The 19,320-nt window shown below is 44.9% G+C and overlaps 1 protein-coding gene across 1 annotated transcript in view; it reads left to right on the top strand.

Annotated features, from left to right (window-relative positions):
* hmcn2 (hemicentin 2) overlaps window positions 1-19,320 on the top strand; it is a 50,696-nt gene that overhangs the window by 17,728 nt on the left and 13,648 nt on the right. Inside the window, exons 23-55 of the mRNA XM_061071588.1 lie at window positions 2,959-3,086; window positions 3,275-3,523; window positions 4,963-5,046; window positions 7,165-7,356; window positions 7,452-7,582; window positions 7,705-7,849; window positions 8,316-8,442; window positions 8,540-8,697; window positions 9,526-9,804; window positions 9,878-10,020; window positions 10,391-10,541; window positions 10,794-11,012; window positions 11,116-11,229; window positions 11,636-11,823; window positions 11,916-12,012; window positions 12,946-13,107; window positions 13,202-13,315; window positions 13,512-13,708; window positions 14,415-14,496; window positions 14,580-14,711; window positions 14,812-14,955; window positions 15,055-15,214; window positions 15,682-15,806; window positions 15,884-16,067; window positions 16,176-16,273; window positions 16,378-16,656; window positions 16,749-16,936; window positions 17,284-17,365; window positions 17,869-18,005; window positions 18,098-18,239; window positions 18,315-18,459; window positions 18,567-18,691; window positions 18,849-19,005. Coding sequence (XP_060927571.1) covers window positions 2,959-3,086; window positions 3,275-3,523; window positions 4,963-5,046; window positions 7,165-7,356; window positions 7,452-7,582; window positions 7,705-7,849; window positions 8,316-8,442; window positions 8,540-8,697; window positions 9,526-9,804; window positions 9,878-10,020; window positions 10,391-10,541; window positions 10,794-11,012; window positions 11,116-11,229; window positions 11,636-11,823; window positions 11,916-12,012; window positions 12,946-13,107; window positions 13,202-13,315; window positions 13,512-13,708; window positions 14,415-14,496; window positions 14,580-14,711; window positions 14,812-14,955; window positions 15,055-15,214; window positions 15,682-15,806; window positions 15,884-16,067; window positions 16,176-16,273; window positions 16,378-16,656; window positions 16,749-16,936; window positions 17,284-17,365; window positions 17,869-18,005; window positions 18,098-18,239; window positions 18,315-18,459; window positions 18,567-18,691; window positions 18,849-19,005 — 5,058 coding nt within the window. The remainder of the gene's footprint in view (window positions 1-2,958; window positions 3,087-3,274; window positions 3,524-4,962; window positions 5,047-7,164; window positions 7,357-7,451; window positions 7,583-7,704; window positions 7,850-8,315; window positions 8,443-8,539; window positions 8,698-9,525; window positions 9,805-9,877; window positions 10,021-10,390; window positions 10,542-10,793; window positions 11,013-11,115; window positions 11,230-11,635; window positions 11,824-11,915; window positions 12,013-12,945; window positions 13,108-13,201; window positions 13,316-13,511; window positions 13,709-14,414; window positions 14,497-14,579; window positions 14,712-14,811; window positions 14,956-15,054; window positions 15,215-15,681; window positions 15,807-15,883; window positions 16,068-16,175; window positions 16,274-16,377; window positions 16,657-16,748; window positions 16,937-17,283; window positions 17,366-17,868; window positions 18,006-18,097; window positions 18,240-18,314; window positions 18,460-18,566; window positions 18,692-18,848; window positions 19,006-19,320) is intronic.

Raw genomic sequence — 19,320 nt, forward strand, 5'->3', positions numbered from 1 at the left:
TGGACCAAATAGAAGAGCACTTGGCAGAAGAGATCCGAAACTATGACCACTAGTATAACCCGTCACTGACCAGCGGATTTGTCCGCCAGAAAAAAGGCTCTGAGGAGCCGCTGTGGCGATGTAAATAAACGAGTTCGACAAAAAACATTAGTCCGCCTAGTGTTCTGGCGGGGAATTGCATGGCAACACGCGCAACGCTTGGAAAACCATGAATGACAACGAGTCCTGCGTCACAACTGCGTGAAAAGCCGCAGACGCCGTTGCAGAAGCATGCGCCGGCCTTTACGTCACTCTGGCGACGCCGCCGTAAAATGAGCAAAACATCACGTAAAACAACAGACTTGTCACCTTGTCTTCCCTTTGACTTTACCTAACGTCTGACTCAGCTTTTCACAAGAGCCTCTGACTGAAGCTGGCTGCAAGTCAGAGCTGCTGCTCAGGTCTGGAGTTTATTTGCTGATGCCTGGTGAAGGGCAGTTAGACAGAGGCAGCTACAGTCTGTCGCTGAGCTGAGTGCAGCCTCAACCGAGCAGGAACATCTGGTCCCTCATGGTTCACCGACTCCTGGCTTTCATGTGTGGTCACTGTGGGTGCAGACAGGCCGCCTGAGTCCAGACACAGAGGATGGATGACAGACACACGTTTTGGGGCAGACACCAGACTGAATGGTTTTGGGTTGATAGAAGAAAGATGGTGTTTGGGGGGGATTACTAGTGCGGGTCCAGCGAAAAGGTGGGGGGAGATTGAAGAGGGGAGGAAAACGAACTGACAGAGGGAGAGATACAAGCCCCAGTCTGCCTGATGTTTGGACTCCCTGGGGGGCTCCAGTAGTAAAACAACATGCTGACTCTTTACTGGTCCTGTCTGATGAGAATAACACATCTCTGTGAACAACCCCCACATGAGCCCCGTGCTTTGCATATGCAGGACAAGGCGGATATAGGCAGGGCCGTGTAAAGGGAGAGTCCTTCCCTCCAGCTACACTCAGAGGGGTGTGGGTCAGAGGAAGTGACCAGAGGGCAGCGATTGTTGAAATAACCGAACAGCAGTGGGTGGTGAGGTTTCTGTCATCGTCATGCATTTAGCCCAGTCATAGCAAAAGAGAAACCGAGCTTGGGTCTCTTCAGGCTTAATCCTGGTGAGGCCAATTTGTTCCCTGTTAGTCTTTGTGTCAGACAGTGTACACAGATGACCTGACACCGGAGTGGGGAGTGATGGATGGCTAAGAGGGGGGGGGTTTACGTCTCGTGTGCTCGAGCTTGTTCTGTTGTGTTGGTCTAGCGGCGTGGCAGGCTGACCGCTGCAGAGGCAGTGGTTTGGTTTTCGGTGTTGAATGTTGCTGCCTCTCCTCAGACTTGTTTGAGGAAGCGGGGGAGCGGCATTACACCACATGTGCGGCTGAAATAGAGAGCTCTTTGTGCTTCTCGCTCATTTCCACTCACACAAACATGTTATTGTTATAATTCGGTTACTTAGCAGACACACTTATCTAGGATAAATCATAGAGGCGTGTTTATATCTGTGCATATTATTAATTTACACAGCTGGATAGCCTCTGGTGCTGTTCAGGCGACCAAGCAGGCCTCAAACATTGACCTACATTTAAATACTTTACCCTACTTGCAGAGGTGTAAAGTAACGAATTACATTTACTCACATTACTGTAATTGAGTAGTTTTTTTGTGTACTTTGTAATTTTTTGAGTAGTTTTTGAAATGGGTAATTTTACTTTTAATTAAGTAGATTTTGACTGAAGTATTGTAGTTCGCTACATTGGAAATTACTTCCGTTACTGAATAAAAAAAAAACATAGTTCAGGGAACTGAACTTGACATGTCCTCCCAAAAGTTCTTAAATGTTGTGTTGACATGTTTAATGTCATTGCACTTAAATTTGTAAAGATTCTCCTTTAATTCAAAATAACTGTTTTTGGATTGGATTTATGACCCCTTGTCCTTTTTTGCACTGTATAAGAGCGGCCCCCATCAAGTTGTTGGAAGTAACTAAGTAACTTTTACTTAAAGTACAAATTTCAATTAACTACTTTTTACTTTTACTTGAGTAGATTTTTAGATGGGTACTTTTACTTGTACTTAAGTAAAATTTCATCAAAGTAAAGGTACTTTTACTTGAGTACAATATTTCAGTACTTTTTACACCTCTGCCTACTTGTAACTGCTGTGTCTGGAGAGGACAGCCGTGGATGTGATGGTCATATCTACATCTGTTCACTTGTCCCTGTCTGTGCCAAACTTAGAGAGTTACTAATGTCTGGTTTTGCATTAACTGTTTTCCTATGCGCCACAATCAGGCAGGCGCTCAGAATTTCAATGACCCAAAGTTCCTTAGTAATAAATACGTAGTTTCTGCAAACATCAATGTTCCCAACAGGACAACACACATTGATGGTTCTGGGCCTACGACCTTTCCCACACTGACATCAGGCCAAACTCTGGCTGCCCTTTGACTCCATAATTACCTCGGACAATAATGACTGTTTAAGTAAAAACTCACAGGAGAGATTTCAAGTCACTGGCTGAGGTCCAGATTCCACTTAGTGCTGTTGACAACTTTCATCCATCACAGATCCATTTTATTTTAATGCTACCAAACAAAAAAATATAAAAAATATTCCTGTTTCATAAACTCATCTTCAACCACAAAAAGTAACGGAAACAAAACTGCATTTTGAAACTCATCCTCATCTCGGTGACAAATACACATTAATATTGGCTCCCCGGTACTGTAAACACCGGACAGCCTTTGTAAATATTTCCCTCTTTGTTCTCTCATATAGATGTAAACATGCTTCACCATGTAAATAGCAGACTAGAGGAAAATATTGATTGGAAACAGGAGCACCTCTTCTCCAAAACACAGCGGTTGTAGATCTTCAGTGACTCATGACTTGTTGTGTTTTCTCCCTCTCTTTGCCCTTCACCCCGAACCACTCCCCAGGTTCACCGTTTTGCCTTCAGGCTCTCTGAAGATCTCCGACGTGCGCCTGATTGATAGCAAACTCTACACGTGCACAGCAGAAAACCCAGCGGGCAACGTGTCCGTCAGCTACAATTTACACATTCAAGGTAACTCTGCAGGGCTTTACTACAAACTTTAAACTTTTTAAAAACCTTACAACTTCAAATGGATGTAATGTTGCTCGACTCCACGTGAATACATCCCTTCTAACATATGTTAAATATGTGGGATATGTATGTAGGCTTGTAACAGATGTGGGGAGCGGTGCATTTACGTTGTTTGTTTTTGTCCTCAGCTAAGCCCAGGATTCAGCCGGCTCCCTCCCTCCTGAAAGCTCTGATTGGTCAGACAGTGACTCTGCCATGTGTGGTCCAGGGAGAGCCGAGGCCTGAGGTAACTTGGTTTCATAATGGGCTTCCTGTTGGGGTCAACACGACGCCCCTCAGGATCCAGCAGGTCAAACTCGCTGACCAGGGCACCTACCAGTGTGTGGCCAGGAACAGTGCAGGAGAGGAGACCCTGGAGATCAAGCTGGAAATTCTTGGTGAATATCAACAGTTCTGCTCTTCAAATCGCGGATGTTCCCTTTAAGAATAAGCAGAACAAACCCTTGCAGTATATACAGTAGTCATGATTTGTAACATCTATTTGTATAACCATTATCTAGCAGAGCCCATATGAACATGTATATTCACTTACAGTGTCCCAGTTTTAGGCGCTCTCTCTGTCAGGAGAGGAGTATTCTCTGGAGGTACAGTAGCTCCATGCTGCAAGAGGATAAAGGCCTGTTATACCAGGAAATAACTGTTTGTTCTGACAGCCACAAAGCAAAGCAGATGTGATACTGTGTCAAAACAGAGATAGTGACCCACATTCTCAGACAGTCTCTTCTGGAAGACATTCATAGCTTGTTCAACAAAAAGTATCAGAAATAGTTTGGACAGGGAATGACAAAAGGGAGCTAGAGAGTTTTCAGAGTTCAAACCCTTGCGCCTTCCTCACCTTCGCAAATCTGGTAAACCACAGTGTGAAATGGGGGGGAATCTCCCTTTCAGTTTAGGGAAGTTAAAGAAGCGTTCGGCCACCAGGGGAGGAGACATTGTCCAAAGTTATGTGACCATCTGATAAGCAGTTGTAATTTCCTCCTGAAGCTGCACTTAAAGCCTCAGCGAGACAGTTGTGTCCAGCTGTGCTGAATCAAACCTTCTTCATATCAGTTATGGGATGCTGCAGGCCTCTATTCTTGGTCCATTCATATTTACACTATTCAAAACTGTAAATAACATTATTCTTGCTAATGGGTGCTTCAACATGCACTTTTGTAGAAAGGATAAACATAAGCAGTTCTGGTATCCCAGACCGCCTCTGGTTCTTTCCAGTTGTTCATACTTCATCATGAACTTGTTTTACATCAGATCAAATACATTTGTACTTAAATGAAGATTTCAAATGTTGTCCACCAGACTTTCATTTGTTCCATTAACCTCTGTTTTCCGTCGGAGGGAAGGAGATCTTGATATAAAAAACAGTAACTAATTAGACATCAGCCTGACTGTTAGTCTTAGATGTGGATCTAGGTTCTCTCTTGTTGTCAGAGGTTATCATGGCTTTATGGTCAAGGATTTGATTTTAGCAAGTCTGACTTCTGATTCAGAGATTTGAGGCAGAACAGTGTGAAACCAAGAGTAATTTTCTGAGGACGGATAAGAAAGATTTCCACCAATCACAAAAGTGATCTGTTTCACTCATGCTTAGCCTCAGGCTGATATTAACTGATGTGTAATTGTACCTGTGAGAAGTCTTTAATCTGACACCCACAGCAGACCCTCACACCCTGAGCTCTTATACTTACAGTAAATACCCACACTGGAACGTTTATTAATAACTGATACTCATTATCCTTTCAATTTACTGCTGCTGTGTGTTTCGACCGGCCTGGCTCTTTGAACCAGCATTTAGCATAGTTTTTTTATGTCCTCACAGAGGCCCCATCGTTTGCAGAACCTGGAGATGCCGTCATGGAGAAAGTAGCCAACAGCAAGGTCATCATCCTCTGCCCCGCCGAAGGTAAGAAATGATTCATGGATGAGTCAGCCTCAGTCAAACTGAAAAGAAAAGGGTGATGGCAGGGCTGGTGTTTAGAAAAGGTGCAATTTACCCAGTGTGACTATTTTTTAGTTTTACGAACAGCCAGAAAGGGATATGTCTTTTTATAGGTTTGTTTTCATGACACAGCAAAAGAAAATGTCATCTGAAATGTAGGACGGAGGTGTATTTGTGCACCATCAAAGAACTGTTTTTTGTCACCGCAAACTTTAAGTTGTCGAAAGGGGAAAAAACAGCCTTGCCATCTTGAAAGGATGAGCCTCTTTTGATCGCAGCACCTAGAGATATGCTGTTGTCTATCTATTTTAACATCTGAGTGCACACACACGGTGGCATCCTGGAGGGTTGTTGAGGACTCGTTGTTTTATCAGAACACAGTGAGTGCTGGTGTGTGTCTGTACCTGCACCGATGGATACTCACCCTCTGAAAGCCTGTGCGTACAGGTATGTTTGTGTGGAGCCGTGCCATGGTAACGAGCTTGGCGAGAGAAGGTGAAGACTGTGTCTAATGTGGAGCAACAGCTGGAACATCAGTCCGCCTGCTGCCTCAGTGAGCCACATCTGCTTTCCTCTGCGTCAGGGCCTGCTGGGAGAGGAATCCTAATTACAGGCTGCTGCTGGCAGATAAAGGACAGGGATGGTTAAGGTGCACCATGAAGCACAGGAAGTGGGAGATGAAGCTGCATGAGCCTCACCTTCCATCCAGGTCACACCGGCAGGCAGGCAGGCAGGCTGTAGCGGACCTCAGAGGTCGCCACGTAGAAATGCATGACTCTCTCTATGCTGTAGAGATTAGGTTAGATTAGATGATTAGATTCAACTTTATTGTCATTGCACAGTACAAGTACTTATACAACGAAATGCAGTTTAGCGTCTAACCAAAAGTGCAAAAAAAAAGGCAGTAAAAGTGCAGAGTATTGTGCATATTAAAGTGAAAATGTAAATAAATAGGATCTGTAGAGTAAGAAATATATATGGAACATTACAGTATTAACAGGAATTGTAGGATATAAGGACGATGAATACACTATGAGCAGGGTAAAAATATAAATATATATAAATATAAATACACTATAGGCGGGGTAATACAGTAGTAAAAAAGTAACAGTAAATATATGAGCTTGCACCAGGAAACAAGGACCCCCTCATTGTTCTCTCAAGATCTGTCTGTATGTAGGAGATAAAGCGCAGCCTCTGCCAGAAGGATATTATTAATTCACCAACGAGCGCAATGCATTTGATGGAGCTAATCATTTGAGAAACACACAGAGATAATCTCCCACTTTGTGAGCCCCGGAAAATAAATTAAAAGTCTGCTAATAAGATCTGTTAACATCTAAATCACAACATCTGTCCATATTTCCTCCCTGAAATGAGATAATGAATTTTCGTCAGAGCTTCTTAACTCTGAACATGTGTTCAGAGACTCAACAGAGGATACCCTCACCTTTGGTTACGCAGCATCTCCTGTAGTTTAAGTGTGTTTTGGATAGGGGGAAGGGTGCTGTGTTCGATTCTCCTACCTCCTCTTTGGTGTTTCTGTTAGTCACACCTCTGTAAATACACAGACAGTGGTGACCTCAACATGTTAGGTAACAGCATCCTCCACCTTCTGCCCCCATTCCACCTTTCCCTTCTCCACCAGCTCTCGTCCACCCAGTAATCCACAGTACACATCTGTTTCAGGCTCCTGAGCACCAGTGTCTTTGAACTGCTCCGTCAACCACTCCCATTCCTAACACTCAAGACTCTCACCTGAGTGTTTGCTAATAAATCTTGATGGCAGTATTTTAAATCTTGCATCTCTGAAGCATTCTGGGAACTACTTTTTTATGCGACTCTGACCTTGGAATCTTCAGCTCCCAGGTTACATTGACTCTAACCGTTTTGGCAGCGTCCTGCCTGCTGTCCCACAGATATATGTACAGCTGGCTTTTTTCTCGTCTTGGCCGCCTGCCCATTAGGTTCTACTGTAGCAAGGCACAGAGATGGAAGTAACTCTTTCTTTCTGTCAGATGTGATGAAAAAAGTTCCTTTTACACTTGCTCAGAATTACTTTTTTTGTCGTCTCACCTGCAGGTTCCCCTCGCCCCAAAGTGCGCTGGTTCAAGAACGGCCTGGAGATACACCCGGAACAATCAGAGTTCTCTGTGGCGAGGGATGGAGCGCTTGTAATTAGCAAAGCATCTGCCAGCCACAGCGGGGATTTCAAGTGCATGGCAACCAACGAGGCGGGCTCTGTGGAGAGAAAGACCAGGCTGAAAGTAAATGGTAAGAATGTTGGTGTTTTCTGTTGTGTTAACCAATTACAAAGCAGCATAGTGACAACACAAGTCATGCCTGTTATTTTTCCTGTACTGTTTTAGTTCCCCCAGAGATCCAAAAGGATAACCAGCCTCTGAACCTCACTGTCACCTTGAAGCAGCCTCTCACTCTGGGCTGTGATGTCTTCGGAATCCCCTCCCCAACCATCTCCTGGACTAAAGATGGTCATCCTGTGAGTTTGTCGTTCCAAATTAACAGTAACACTGTACAGTCTATCTTGTTGAAATCTAGCTATATAATGCCACCAAGTGGTTGTCATTGTAATTACAATGTGGCTGCTTTCTGTGCTTGCAGGTGAACAGTCCTGGGGTGTATCTGCAGAATGGAAACAGGATGCTCAGAATCTACAGAGTTCAGCCTGATCATGCAGGACAGTTTGCCTGCACGGCTAAAAACTCAGCAGGAGAGGCCAGGAGAGAGTATAATATAGTGGTGCAAGGTGAGCTCGTCAAACAGCTTTCAAACCGGTGTTTGAACGACACAAGAACCGAGTGGAGGAAAAGACAGATGCAAGAATACTTACTACATTAAGTCGAGAATTAAAAGGGATATTTGTCTTGTCATCAGTGGACTTGAAATCGCCTGGAACAGCAGTTTAAAGCTCCAAAGAGCTTAAACTCTCTGATTAAACTGTAATACTCGATGTAGCAAATATTCCAAAAGTCGACATCCCAAATCTGCTAATACTAACCATTAATGCCAGTGCTCATGTCCTCATTAATCGCTAAACTGATGTGAGATTCTTTTTTCTCGCAACAGTAATAATGAATTTAAATTGATCTGTATTTCATTCAGTAGTTTGAGTATTGTCATACATTTCTTAATGTAAACTATATACACACAGGTGCATCTGTGGTATAGTTCCACCTTTCTTCTTCTTGACCAGTTCCATCTTTTCTTCCCAGCTCCACCAGTGATTTCAGGAACGTCCCGACTACAGGAGTTAACCGTGGTGCTCGGACAGGAGGTGGATTTTCAGTGCAGAGTCAGCGGACAACCACCACCCAGAGTGGAATGGAGCCGTGATGGAGAGTAAGCATCACTTGGACTCACAATTGATCATCGGCACACAGAGGATGGACAATTTTCTGGCAGCGATTTGATCTTCCATTCCTTCCTCTCTCTGCAGGGTCCTGTCCCGTGACGGAGACCCCCACGTGGAGTTTCTGGAAGATGGCCAGTTGCTGAAGGTGAAGTCAGTCAGACTGAGGGACCAGGGGATTTACCAGTGTCTGGCCAGTAACAACGCAGGAACTCAGATGCGCCAGTTCAGACTCACAGTGCAAGGTCTCTGCTTTTCTCCTGACTTTATCTAAGACACATAGAGCACATTCAACCACTATGACCTGAAATCAGCTTGTGTATTCTTTCTACTGAAGAAAGAAAAAGAAAGAAATAGATCTGCATATTGACTTGATTTAATTTCCAAAGGTCTTGTAGACAATGTTCAGACCTGGTATCAACATCTGTCCTGAGTGATCCGCTCACAAGCGGTCAGGTCTGAACTCACCCAAATGTGATAATGGTTTCTGAGGTGTGATCATTCAAACCACATTGGGAGGTCTTGGATGCATGTGGCCACATTCCTTTGACATCTGACACATCTGTAAACTCACACTGGGTAAAAACAACAACATTTGGTCATTGCAAACACAAATGACGCATTTATTTGCATATATAGTGGGTGAGTGAGATCTAGTCGCAAAACACACATTCAGGACTCATTTTAATACCAGGTGTGAACAAACCTAAGTAATACTGGGCACTTGTGATGTTAATTCCACGTCTGAATGGGGCTGTAGGAGCAGTGATCTTTTCAGAATAAAATCACTGAACATCAAATTTAATTCATGTTGAGAGTTAGCATCTACAGCATGACACACTGCCTGGTGCATGAGCGCATACTGAATTCCCTTTGTGCAGGCCGGTGGGGATTTGTGTCAGCGATAGAGTGTCTGCTCCAAGCTCCCAAACTAGTGCACACTGCATTTCTGTTTGAGAAATTCTCCTGCAAAAACAGCTCAATCCCCAGAAGATCTGTTCAGTTTGTGCCACAAGCCAGTGAAAATCTAACTAGCTGTTAAACATACATGTATTGTCTGTGTTTCACCTCAGCTCCCCCGACCATCAAGGGCCCCAGTGAGACCTCGGAGGTGTCAGTGGTGCTGGGTTTCCCCACAGTCCTGCCCTGTGATGTTGAGGGCTCACCAACGCCCAGCATCACCTGGCTCAAGGACAACCAGCCCATAGTATCCAGTCCCCAGCAGACCTACACCCGCAGTGGGCAGGCCCTGCGACTGGGCTCGGCACAGGGAGACAGCACGGGACTCTACACCTGCAGGGCCACGAATCCTGCGGGCACAGCCACAAAGCACTATTCTGTCAGTGTTCTGGGTAAGAGACATCTGCACCACTCACACGTTAAAGTGGCTGAGACAGAACTTTTAATAATTTTTCTTTTATTCAGTCCCACCACAGATAGAGGGCGAATCCACATCTTTGAAGTTCGGTGGTCAGGAGGAGAAGGTCCGGATCAACGGGAGCTTAACTCTCTCCTGCTTGTCCAAAGGTTTCCCTGAGCCCAAGGTCAATTGGTTCAAAGATGGACAGGTTGGTTTTCTTGTCTCTGTTAGCCTCTACTAGTGCAAATTACATCAAGCTTAACAGATTTTACATCCTCTTGCACAAGCCACCTCCACTCTCTCTCTGATTAAACATCATGATGTAATAATACTGTAATAATGCTGCTTTGTTTAAACAGCTTTTTGTGGGTGAGCTACTGTATCAGTCTGAGCACCGTCATTTGTATATCTGCCGTATGTGTGAGTGCATTATTAAAATAAGGTGTCATAAATCTAGACATTTAAATCACCACTGATACCAATTTTTGAAGTAAGGAAATCTAAATGCCTAATGTGTAGATAGTGTTTTCTACACACAGTATTTCACCTTGTGTCTGATGTATTTTGTTTGTCTTAAGTTGCTGAATGGAAACGTCCATGCTGGCATCCAGGAGAGCGGCCATTTCCTCCACATAGACAACGCCCTGATGTCCCATGAGGGCCACTACACCTGTGTGGTCACCAACTCTGCAGGGGAGGACAAGAGAGACTTTCATGTCACCATTCAGGGTGTGTTCTGTTAAATGAGAGTTCAATCAGGAGAGACTTCGATTCAATGTTATTGGCATGCACACAGAAAGTGATGTTATAGTCCTTAGGCATTTTAGACCCCTATGGGATTTCACCAGGATTAGGAGATGGTGCAGTAGAACACAGTAGAGGAATTGCATTACATTTGATGTTAATATTTGTATTCTTAACAAAATAATCTTGTGAATCAATAGAAAGCAAGCTGACTCAAACATTCCATTGTCTTGCCAGTTCCTCCTGTCTTCCACCGGTTGTCTAACAGAGAAGCAGCCTGGGGTCTGGGACATGAGGATGACAATAACAACGAGGACATGGTAGAGAAGCGGGAGGTGGTCCTGGGTCATCCAATCAGCTTGTCCTGTGAGAGCAATGCAATCCCCCCACCAAAGCTCAGCTGGTATAAAGATGGAAGAAAACTCACCTCTGCAGATGGGGTGGTGCTACTTCCAGGTAGAGTCTCATTCCTGTGTTAAAGCCTGCTGCTGTGATGGGCGAGTGAGGAGTCATATTCACGGATGAATCTGCTGATGCATGCATGGGTTTGTCCTGTCAGGTGGACACGTGCTACAAATCCCCCGAGTGCAGAGAGAAGATTCTGGAAAATACACCTGTCAGGCTGTGAATGAGGCAGGAGAGGACCACATGCACTTTGAACTGGAGATTCTGGGTAAGAAAGTGCATCAATACATCAGACTTCATTTGTGGAGCACTTCTCATACAAACAATGAAAGAAAAAGTGCTTTTCAGAACCAACCATCCACGAGCAGTGCAAGACAATATTAACAGGCGCTGAGGAAAAACAATTGTAAATCTCATTAATATGAAATTTGGAAACGCTAAAGGCTGTTCAAAAGGGGACTCTAGAGGAATAAATAAAACAAAGATAAAAAGTACAATATTTTAGTGAAAACAATTAATATGTATATAATTTCAATTGAATAAAAGGATAAGTTGTATCTGTAAAACTGTCTAAGATTTATGGATAAGCAGAGATAAATATGTTGATTTTCTTGGTAATCAACTTTTACACTGGTGGAAATTAATTTAATTTCTCTTATGTGTTGCCTCCTCAGTCCCTCCTGTGATCACGGGAGCATTGGAGGAGTTCATGGAGGAGATGGGAGCAGTGGTCAACAGCACTGTGGTCCTCCACTGTGACGCTGCTGGACACCCTGCTCCAGTCATCTCCTGGCTGAAAGATGGACAACCGCTGCACAGAGACACACTGCACCACATCAGTGAGGATGGGACTCAGCTCCAGGTCAGTTGTTGTTCACTTGTACCCAATCACCAGTATCAGATCCAACTGTGACGTGTGACCTCCAAGAATAACACTCAAATCCCATCTGACAGCTCCTCAGTGTCCAGGTTTCCGACATGGCCGGGTATTTGTGTATCGCTGAGAACAAGATTGGAACAGTTGAGAAGTTGTTCAGTCTGACAGTGCAAGGTAAGAAAAGAGCTTTACTCCCTTCTCTGGATATTCTGATTCCCATGTAATCATCCACTCTTCCATTATCTACACTACTTAACTTTTGAGGGTTGTGAGGGAACTGGAGTCAATCCCAGATGCTATTGGACACCCAGGTCGGTGTCAGCATATCATGGGGGTGACACAGACATCCATCATCCATCCTGAGTGATCAGATCACAAGTGGTCAGCACTAAGTACAGATGTGAACGCACCCAAAGGCGTCCTTCATGTGTCCTGACATCTGATCACTCAGACCACATTTGGAGGTGGTCTGGGACGCATGTGGACACATTCTCTTGCTGTCTGAATTCAAATGTGTCCTTGGTCACATATGTGGGACCTCCAACTCCGCTGATGGCCACCGACCAACCACAGTTTCACAATGAATCAAGCATATTTACTCTTCTCTGTGCTCATACACTGATTTGTTTGTGGCCACACCCCCAATATCAACAATGACCACTACATAATGATTGATAAGCCTCTTGGTAAAATCTGACTTCACAGCAACACAGCTGCAAGAGATTCATTCAGCCACTCCTGACTCCCCTCTCTCTATACCGCTCTCTTTTGTAACGACACAAACACAGTGACAACGGACACATCTGTAAACTCAGACTGTGTATAAAAAAATGTCAGGAACACAAATGATGAATGTCAATATTTGCATATAGAAGTGACAAGTGAGAAACACTCAGGACAGGTCATTTCAATGCCACTTGTGATCTCTCAGGATGGATTTCAATACCAGATCTAGACAAACAACCATTCACGCTCGCATTGCCTCCTACAAACCACTTAGAGGCTCCCATTAACCAAAGCAGTAGGTCTTTGGACTGTGGGAGGAAGCAGAAGTACACAACTCCTTCCCCTATACTTGTAGAACATAACTTTTTCATTCTCTTCCAGTGCCTCCGAGAATAATTGGCAGCAAGGAAGAGGAAGTTAGTGTGATTGAAGGCCACATGGTGTCTTTGCTGTGTGACGTCCAGGCGTACCCTCCTCCAGAGATCACCTGGACCAGAGATGGAGAGGTCCACTTGATTGGCAACGGCATCAATATCCTGCCAGGTAAGCGCTCGGCCACGTGCAGAAAAATAATCCTTATTACAGGAGAATTTTCTTTGTTTGATATTAAATCCTATATCGTTCTTTTGTGTGTCAGGCGGCCAGATGCTACAGTTGACCCGGGCGAGACTGGAGGATGCCGGGCAGTACGTCTGCACAGCCACCAACTCAGCAGGCCAAGACCAGAAGAATATTCTCCTGAGTGTTTACGGTGAGCAAACACATGGTGACACATCTGCACAATTCCGCCACATATATATACAGATGATCAAATCTCAAAACACTGTCTGGGCAAAAGATCTGTTTACCCCAGGCCAGCTGTGAGCATGCATCGTCCAGAAGTGAATCATACCAACTCTGAATGAATCAAATGAGATCATGTCCTCTGTGTATCTGCCAACCAACAGTCCTGCCCACCCTGAAGCCCCGACTTGATGCTGAGTCAGACTTGGTTACCCCTCAGGTGGGCTCCTCTGTCACACTGAGATGCGAAGCCCATGGTGTTCCCGAGCCTGAGGTCACATGGTATAGGAACGGGCTGCAATTGGCTGCAGGGAACGGACTGAAGATGGATCGTCACCAGCTGGAGGTCACAGGAGTTCAGGTCGGGGAAAATGTTACATCATACACGTTTGAGGCAGCAAACAAAACAATAAAAATAGTTTTCGGGAGTGCCTTTTGACAGGGGTCACATTTGATTTCCAGCCTTTACTTGCAACAACAATGTGCAAAAGCCTGAAAATAATGTACCAATAACAAAAACAGCTCTTATTATTTAAAAATTATTAACAAACATGATCCTAGTCGCCTTTAAGAGGTAAAATTTAAAATGAGTTAGTATAAAAGATACTGAACCAAAGTTACAGAAGCACAAACATAATAGACACACAAGTCTTTTTAGTGTGAAAATACCTGTTGACCTGCACCTTTTGTACAGAACACATTTTGACGCCATAGCCGCAAGCTGAAACCTACACTGTGTCAACAGCTGTTACTGAGATATGGGGATCCTAAAATGTTTTTGCTCAGGAGATTTAGAGCTTTCAAACAAGTTGTCAAGGTTGTTTAAATACGTGAGTCCAGTACTGACCCAAAGTAAAATAGTGCTACCAGGGCAACAGTGGCCCACAAGCGGAACAGTGTATTTTAAAGCGTATTACTCTTTTTGAACGGATGCATTGTAACGTAGTTCTCAGTTAATTTACCGGATTCAATGAACGCACCAAAGCAGCAAGGAGCCATGTCCCTTCTATGCCTGTTCTCAGAATACAAGGTCCTTCACCAAAACAACCTTCTTCTTTGGCTTCTAGATGACAGATGGTGGCACCTACACTTGCAAAGTGTCCAACATGGCTGGACAGGTGGACAGGACATTCAGACTGACGGTTCATGGTGAGAACACCTTTGCTGTGTTCTCAAAATAAAAAAAGTTTTCTCAAAGGCAGTTGTTTTATACTACAAACATATTTCCACAGTGCCACCTGTCCTTGCTGGGCCTCTCCAGGAGTCTCTAAACTACACCCTGGGCTCCCATGTGGGGCTGATATGTGAGGCCACAGGGGTCCCCGTCCCCAGCATCACCTGGCTCAAAGATGGAGCACCTATTGGTGAGATTACAGATAAAAGATGTACAGAATGACAGAGGAAATGGGAACAATAGGGACTTGGGCCTGACAGCTTGTGTCTTTCAATATGTTTGCTGTCCAGAGAGCAGTCTGCAGTGGCAGTGGTCTGTTCGAGGGAACCGACTGGAGCTGGGGCCTCTCACTTTGTCACATGCTGGAACCTACACCTGCTTGGCAAAGAACAGCGAGGGCCACACACAGAAGGACTACACACTCACAGTGCAGGGTAAAGAGCTCTCCGCAAAATAAGAGACACTTATCCTTGAGCTAACTGTACATGCTGTTTATGAAAGTGCCCTTTAAGAGTAGTCCTTGTCCTACTCAGTATCGCCCACCATCCTGGACTCTGCCCACCCATCTGACCTGAGTGCACCCCTGGGAGAGGAGCTGACCCTGGAGTGCAGAGCAACAGGAACCCCCACCCCCCGCCTCAGCTGGCTGAAAGACGGAGTGACTTTAGAGGGATCGGACAGCCGTCACGTCTCGTAAGTCATTAGCAGTTACTGCCAGCGCATGGGACAGTGTGAATTAATAAGTGTAAGAATTGTTCTGCATCAATCGATCAACACCCAACCCTTGAGGTTTAGGAAATTACTATATCAATCATCGACGTCAAAGGTAATGTGCATGACAGAGCGATATGTGGACAGATGGAGTCGTTTATAATTCTTTGCCTAATTTCATCATGAGGAACATAAGCGCAGCTGCTTTACAGCTGTTCGGCAGCTTATTTGGTCATTTCGGCCACAACAAATGTCTGTGTGCATGTGGATGTACATGTGCGTGTGAGTGACTGTGAGAAAATCGTGGGATGATGATAATAATGATGGGAAGGTGATTCAGAGATCCAGAGGGTGGGGTAGGCGCATGAAAAATGCTCGGTGAATCAGGATGGCAAATGGCAACACATGGCATTAATGTGAAAAACACAATGATCTTTTTAACCCGACAGTGTGACCCCTGATGGCAGCACGCTAACATTACTGAGGCTGAGTCCTGAGGATTCTGGGACATACACATGCTTGGCTTTCAGCCCGGCTGGACAGGAGAGCAAAATCTACACCCTCTTTGTTTTAGGTCAGTTGGATCTTTTATATTTGTGCATCTTTGTGAGTTCTGAGTGATTCCATTTAATTCAATATGACTTGCTGCAGTCCCTCCATCCATCTCTGGGGAGACCACTGTCCCCAAGGAGGTGCAGGTCACACAGGACAGCGCCGTGACTCTGGAGTGTCAGGCGGCAGGAAACCCTCCACCTCAAATCAGCTGGATGAGGAACGGACGTCCGCTGCTCCTCTCTCCCCGTGCACGCCTCCTCTCTGGTGACTCTGTGCTGAGGTCAGTTTAGACTGAAGGAAAGCTGAAGGAAACCGTAGTTGTTTTGCAAAGACGTGCATGTTTATAAGTGAGGTAATGCTAAACGTCCCCCTTTTCTTTATAAACTAGGATCTCTCCTGTGCAGCTGTCAGACTCTGGAGTTTACACATGTGTGGCACGCAGTCGAGCTGGACTAGCTGAGCTTAGCTATGACGTCCAGGTCCAAGGTGCAGTCATAACAGACCACCCAGTGATTTCCGCGAGAGCTTTCACAGTTTGGCATTTTGGATCTGAAGGTTTTCTACAGATGTTGGTGTGTATTGTTCCACAGTGCCCCCAGGTGTCGATCATGTGGAACCAGTGGAGCCAGTTACAGTCGTCCAAGGATCCTTGGTCACGCTAACCTGCGAGGCACGTGGCGTTCCCCCTCCCACACTGACGTGGATGAAGGACAGCCAGCCGCTGTCCCTTCACCGCAACCTGCTGCTGGACGGACAGGAGACGCGGCTGCAGCTGCCCGACGTGGGACCCTCAGATGCCGGCCTCTACAGCTGCGTGGCCAGTAACCAGGCCGGAAGCAGCACAAAGAGCTTCAACCTCACCGTTCTTGGTAATTCCAAAAACAACCCCCATATATTTAATTTAAGTCACAGTTTGAACTCCTTGTAAAACTGACCCGACACATTAATTTCTCTAAACCAGAGCCTCCAAAGATTTCCAGCTCCAGCCCTCCAGAGCTGACCATAGCAGTGGGCAGTCCACTGGAGCTGCAGTGCTCGGCTGTGGGCGTCCCACCCCCCACCCTCAGCTGGCTCAAAGATGGTCGCCCCTTAGAAGGAGCGGAAATTGTTCAGCAGGATGGACACTTTGTCAGGATTAGCAAAGTTCAGGTATATTAAAAACTGAGGGGATGATAAAATACTGCAAAGTTCAAATGATTAGATAATTTAGAATTGATGATACTGGTGTGACTTTGTGCCAAAGATAAACACTAAAAAGATGATCTTGTTCAAAGAAAAGACAAAAAGACATTTATGCTTGATGCAGTTTACATTTGGGATTTAGATTATAGATAGCACAATTTGAAGATGCTTCAAACACACAAGCATTTGTCTGAATAGCCAGAATTTAGATGTTCTTACTAATGAAAGACTGACATTCTAACAGCATCAGCTCATGTTAATACCACACAGTTATGCAAGACCCACTCAAACTGATTACTACCATGTGTTTATAGGTGCAGGATGCAGGTCTGTACACTTGCTTGGCCAGCAGCCTGGCTGGAGAGGATGGGAAAAACCACTGGGTCAGAGTCCAAGGTGACAGCAGCTGTTCTTTTCTATGTCATCCTCACTTCCTGCCCCTGAGTTTGTGAACACCTGTGGTTTGATCCGTGCTTTCAGAAGTAAAAATCTGTGTTTGGACTAAAATAAAACATTTTTGGTTTGGCAGCAAATTCCAGCTAAGGTGTTATCACACACATCATTTGTGGTTTAATTAATGCCAGAGTTCATTTATTTGACATCATGCAGCCCCCTTGTTGCATGTCTGCACATTTGCTATGAATAAAATTTGAAAGAGTGGTGTTTAGACTTATTAAACTGCTCGACATACACTTAAGTGATTTGGGTAATGATGCACATCTTTATAAATTCTGCATTCCATTTCTAAAGTTAAGAATTTAAGTTTATCTGTTGCACACGTCTTCTTTAGAATCTATCAGATTTTTATTTTAATCACAATAATTCTGGTCTCACCACTGGAAAACCGTTTGTAATTCACCATGGAAAAGTTCATCACTTAATCTGTGTTTGTGTTTCAGTCCCCCCCACCCTCCTCGGCTCTGGTGATGTGAGGACATTGACAGTGCCAGTTAATGGACACCTGACCTTGGAGTGCCTGGCAGACAGTGACCCCCCTCCTGATATAGAGTGGTACAAGGATGAGGCCAAGCTGCAGGTACAGAGTTGGTAAAACCACAGGTATTGAACTAAAAGCCATCTCCTGACTCACACTTTGTCTTCTTTCTTGCCCTGCTCTCATGACATTAGCCAGGGGGTCGTATCCAGAGGCTGGCAGGGGGTCAGTACCTGGAGATACAGGAAGTCAAGCCGGACGACAGCGGCCAGTACAGCTGTGTGGTCACCAACATGGCTGGAAGCACCAGTCTGATTTTCACAGTGGAGATTCTGTGTAAGTCTACCTGTCAGTAATCAATAGTCAACTTGTTAAAGCCAGGTCTATGAATGTCACTTCCTACTCTTCTAGTGCCGCCAGTTATAAGGGAGAGCAGTTCACTGGTGACCACCCATCTGGGCCAGGATGCCCGTTTACCCTGTGAAGTTGAAGATGACTCATCACCCACAGTCGTATGGAGAAAAGATGGCTTCCCTGTGTCTTTAGATAACAAAAAGTATGTCAATTAACAATGGGTCAACCTGCCATATCAAAAGCAGACACAGCTTCAAACGTTGGTGCGTCTGTCCATGCATGCATCTTGTCATTGTGCATTTGTTTCAGGTATACGATATCAGAAGGGTCACTGCGTGTACACGAGGCTCAGCTGAGTGATGCTGGTCGTTACTACTGTACCGTGTCCAACCAGGCGGGCTCGGACCACCGGGGGATTGATCTACGGGTGTTTGGTAAATCTAGCGAAGGAAAACAGTGACTTTATGTGGTGTTTCCTTTCCATGTTTATAGCACAGATATATAGTTCTGTCCCTGTGTTTGATTTTAGCATAGTTTGTCTTGTTTAAACCCAGATATACTCTGTAGCTAAAGCTGTCCTGTCTCCTGCAGTGGGTCCTTCAATCAGCCCTGGTCCATTCAACATGACAGTGACCACAGGGATTAGAGCTGTGCTGAGCTGTGAGATTACAGGTATACCTCCACCTAAGGTGTCCTGGAAGAGGAACGGCACTCCACTTGATATCAGTCAGCTGCCAGGAACTTACAGGTAAAGACTATGGCTGGATCCACTGTGTGTACACAGCATGCGTGCATCACAACTAGGGTTGCAAAATTCCGGGAATATTCAAAGTTGGAAACTTTCCATGGGAATTACCGGTAATTAACGGGAATTAACGGGAATATACAGGAATTAACGGGAATAAACTGGAAATGTTGTGGGTAACTGTATTTACCTTGTCATATACAGACATAAATATAAACATTTTGTTTTGTCATATGCTGATTTGAGCCCTGAGGAAACTTTGGGCACTTGACTATACGCCTCTGCATCGTTGTGTCATTCCTAACATAGGTCTTTGCA

This window comes from Limanda limanda, chromosome 5 (genome assembly GCF_963576545.1).
Source record: "Limanda limanda chromosome 5, fLimLim1.1, whole genome shotgun sequence".
Classification (NCBI taxonomy): domain Eukaryota; kingdom Metazoa; phylum Chordata; class Actinopteri; order Pleuronectiformes; family Pleuronectidae; genus Limanda; species Limanda limanda.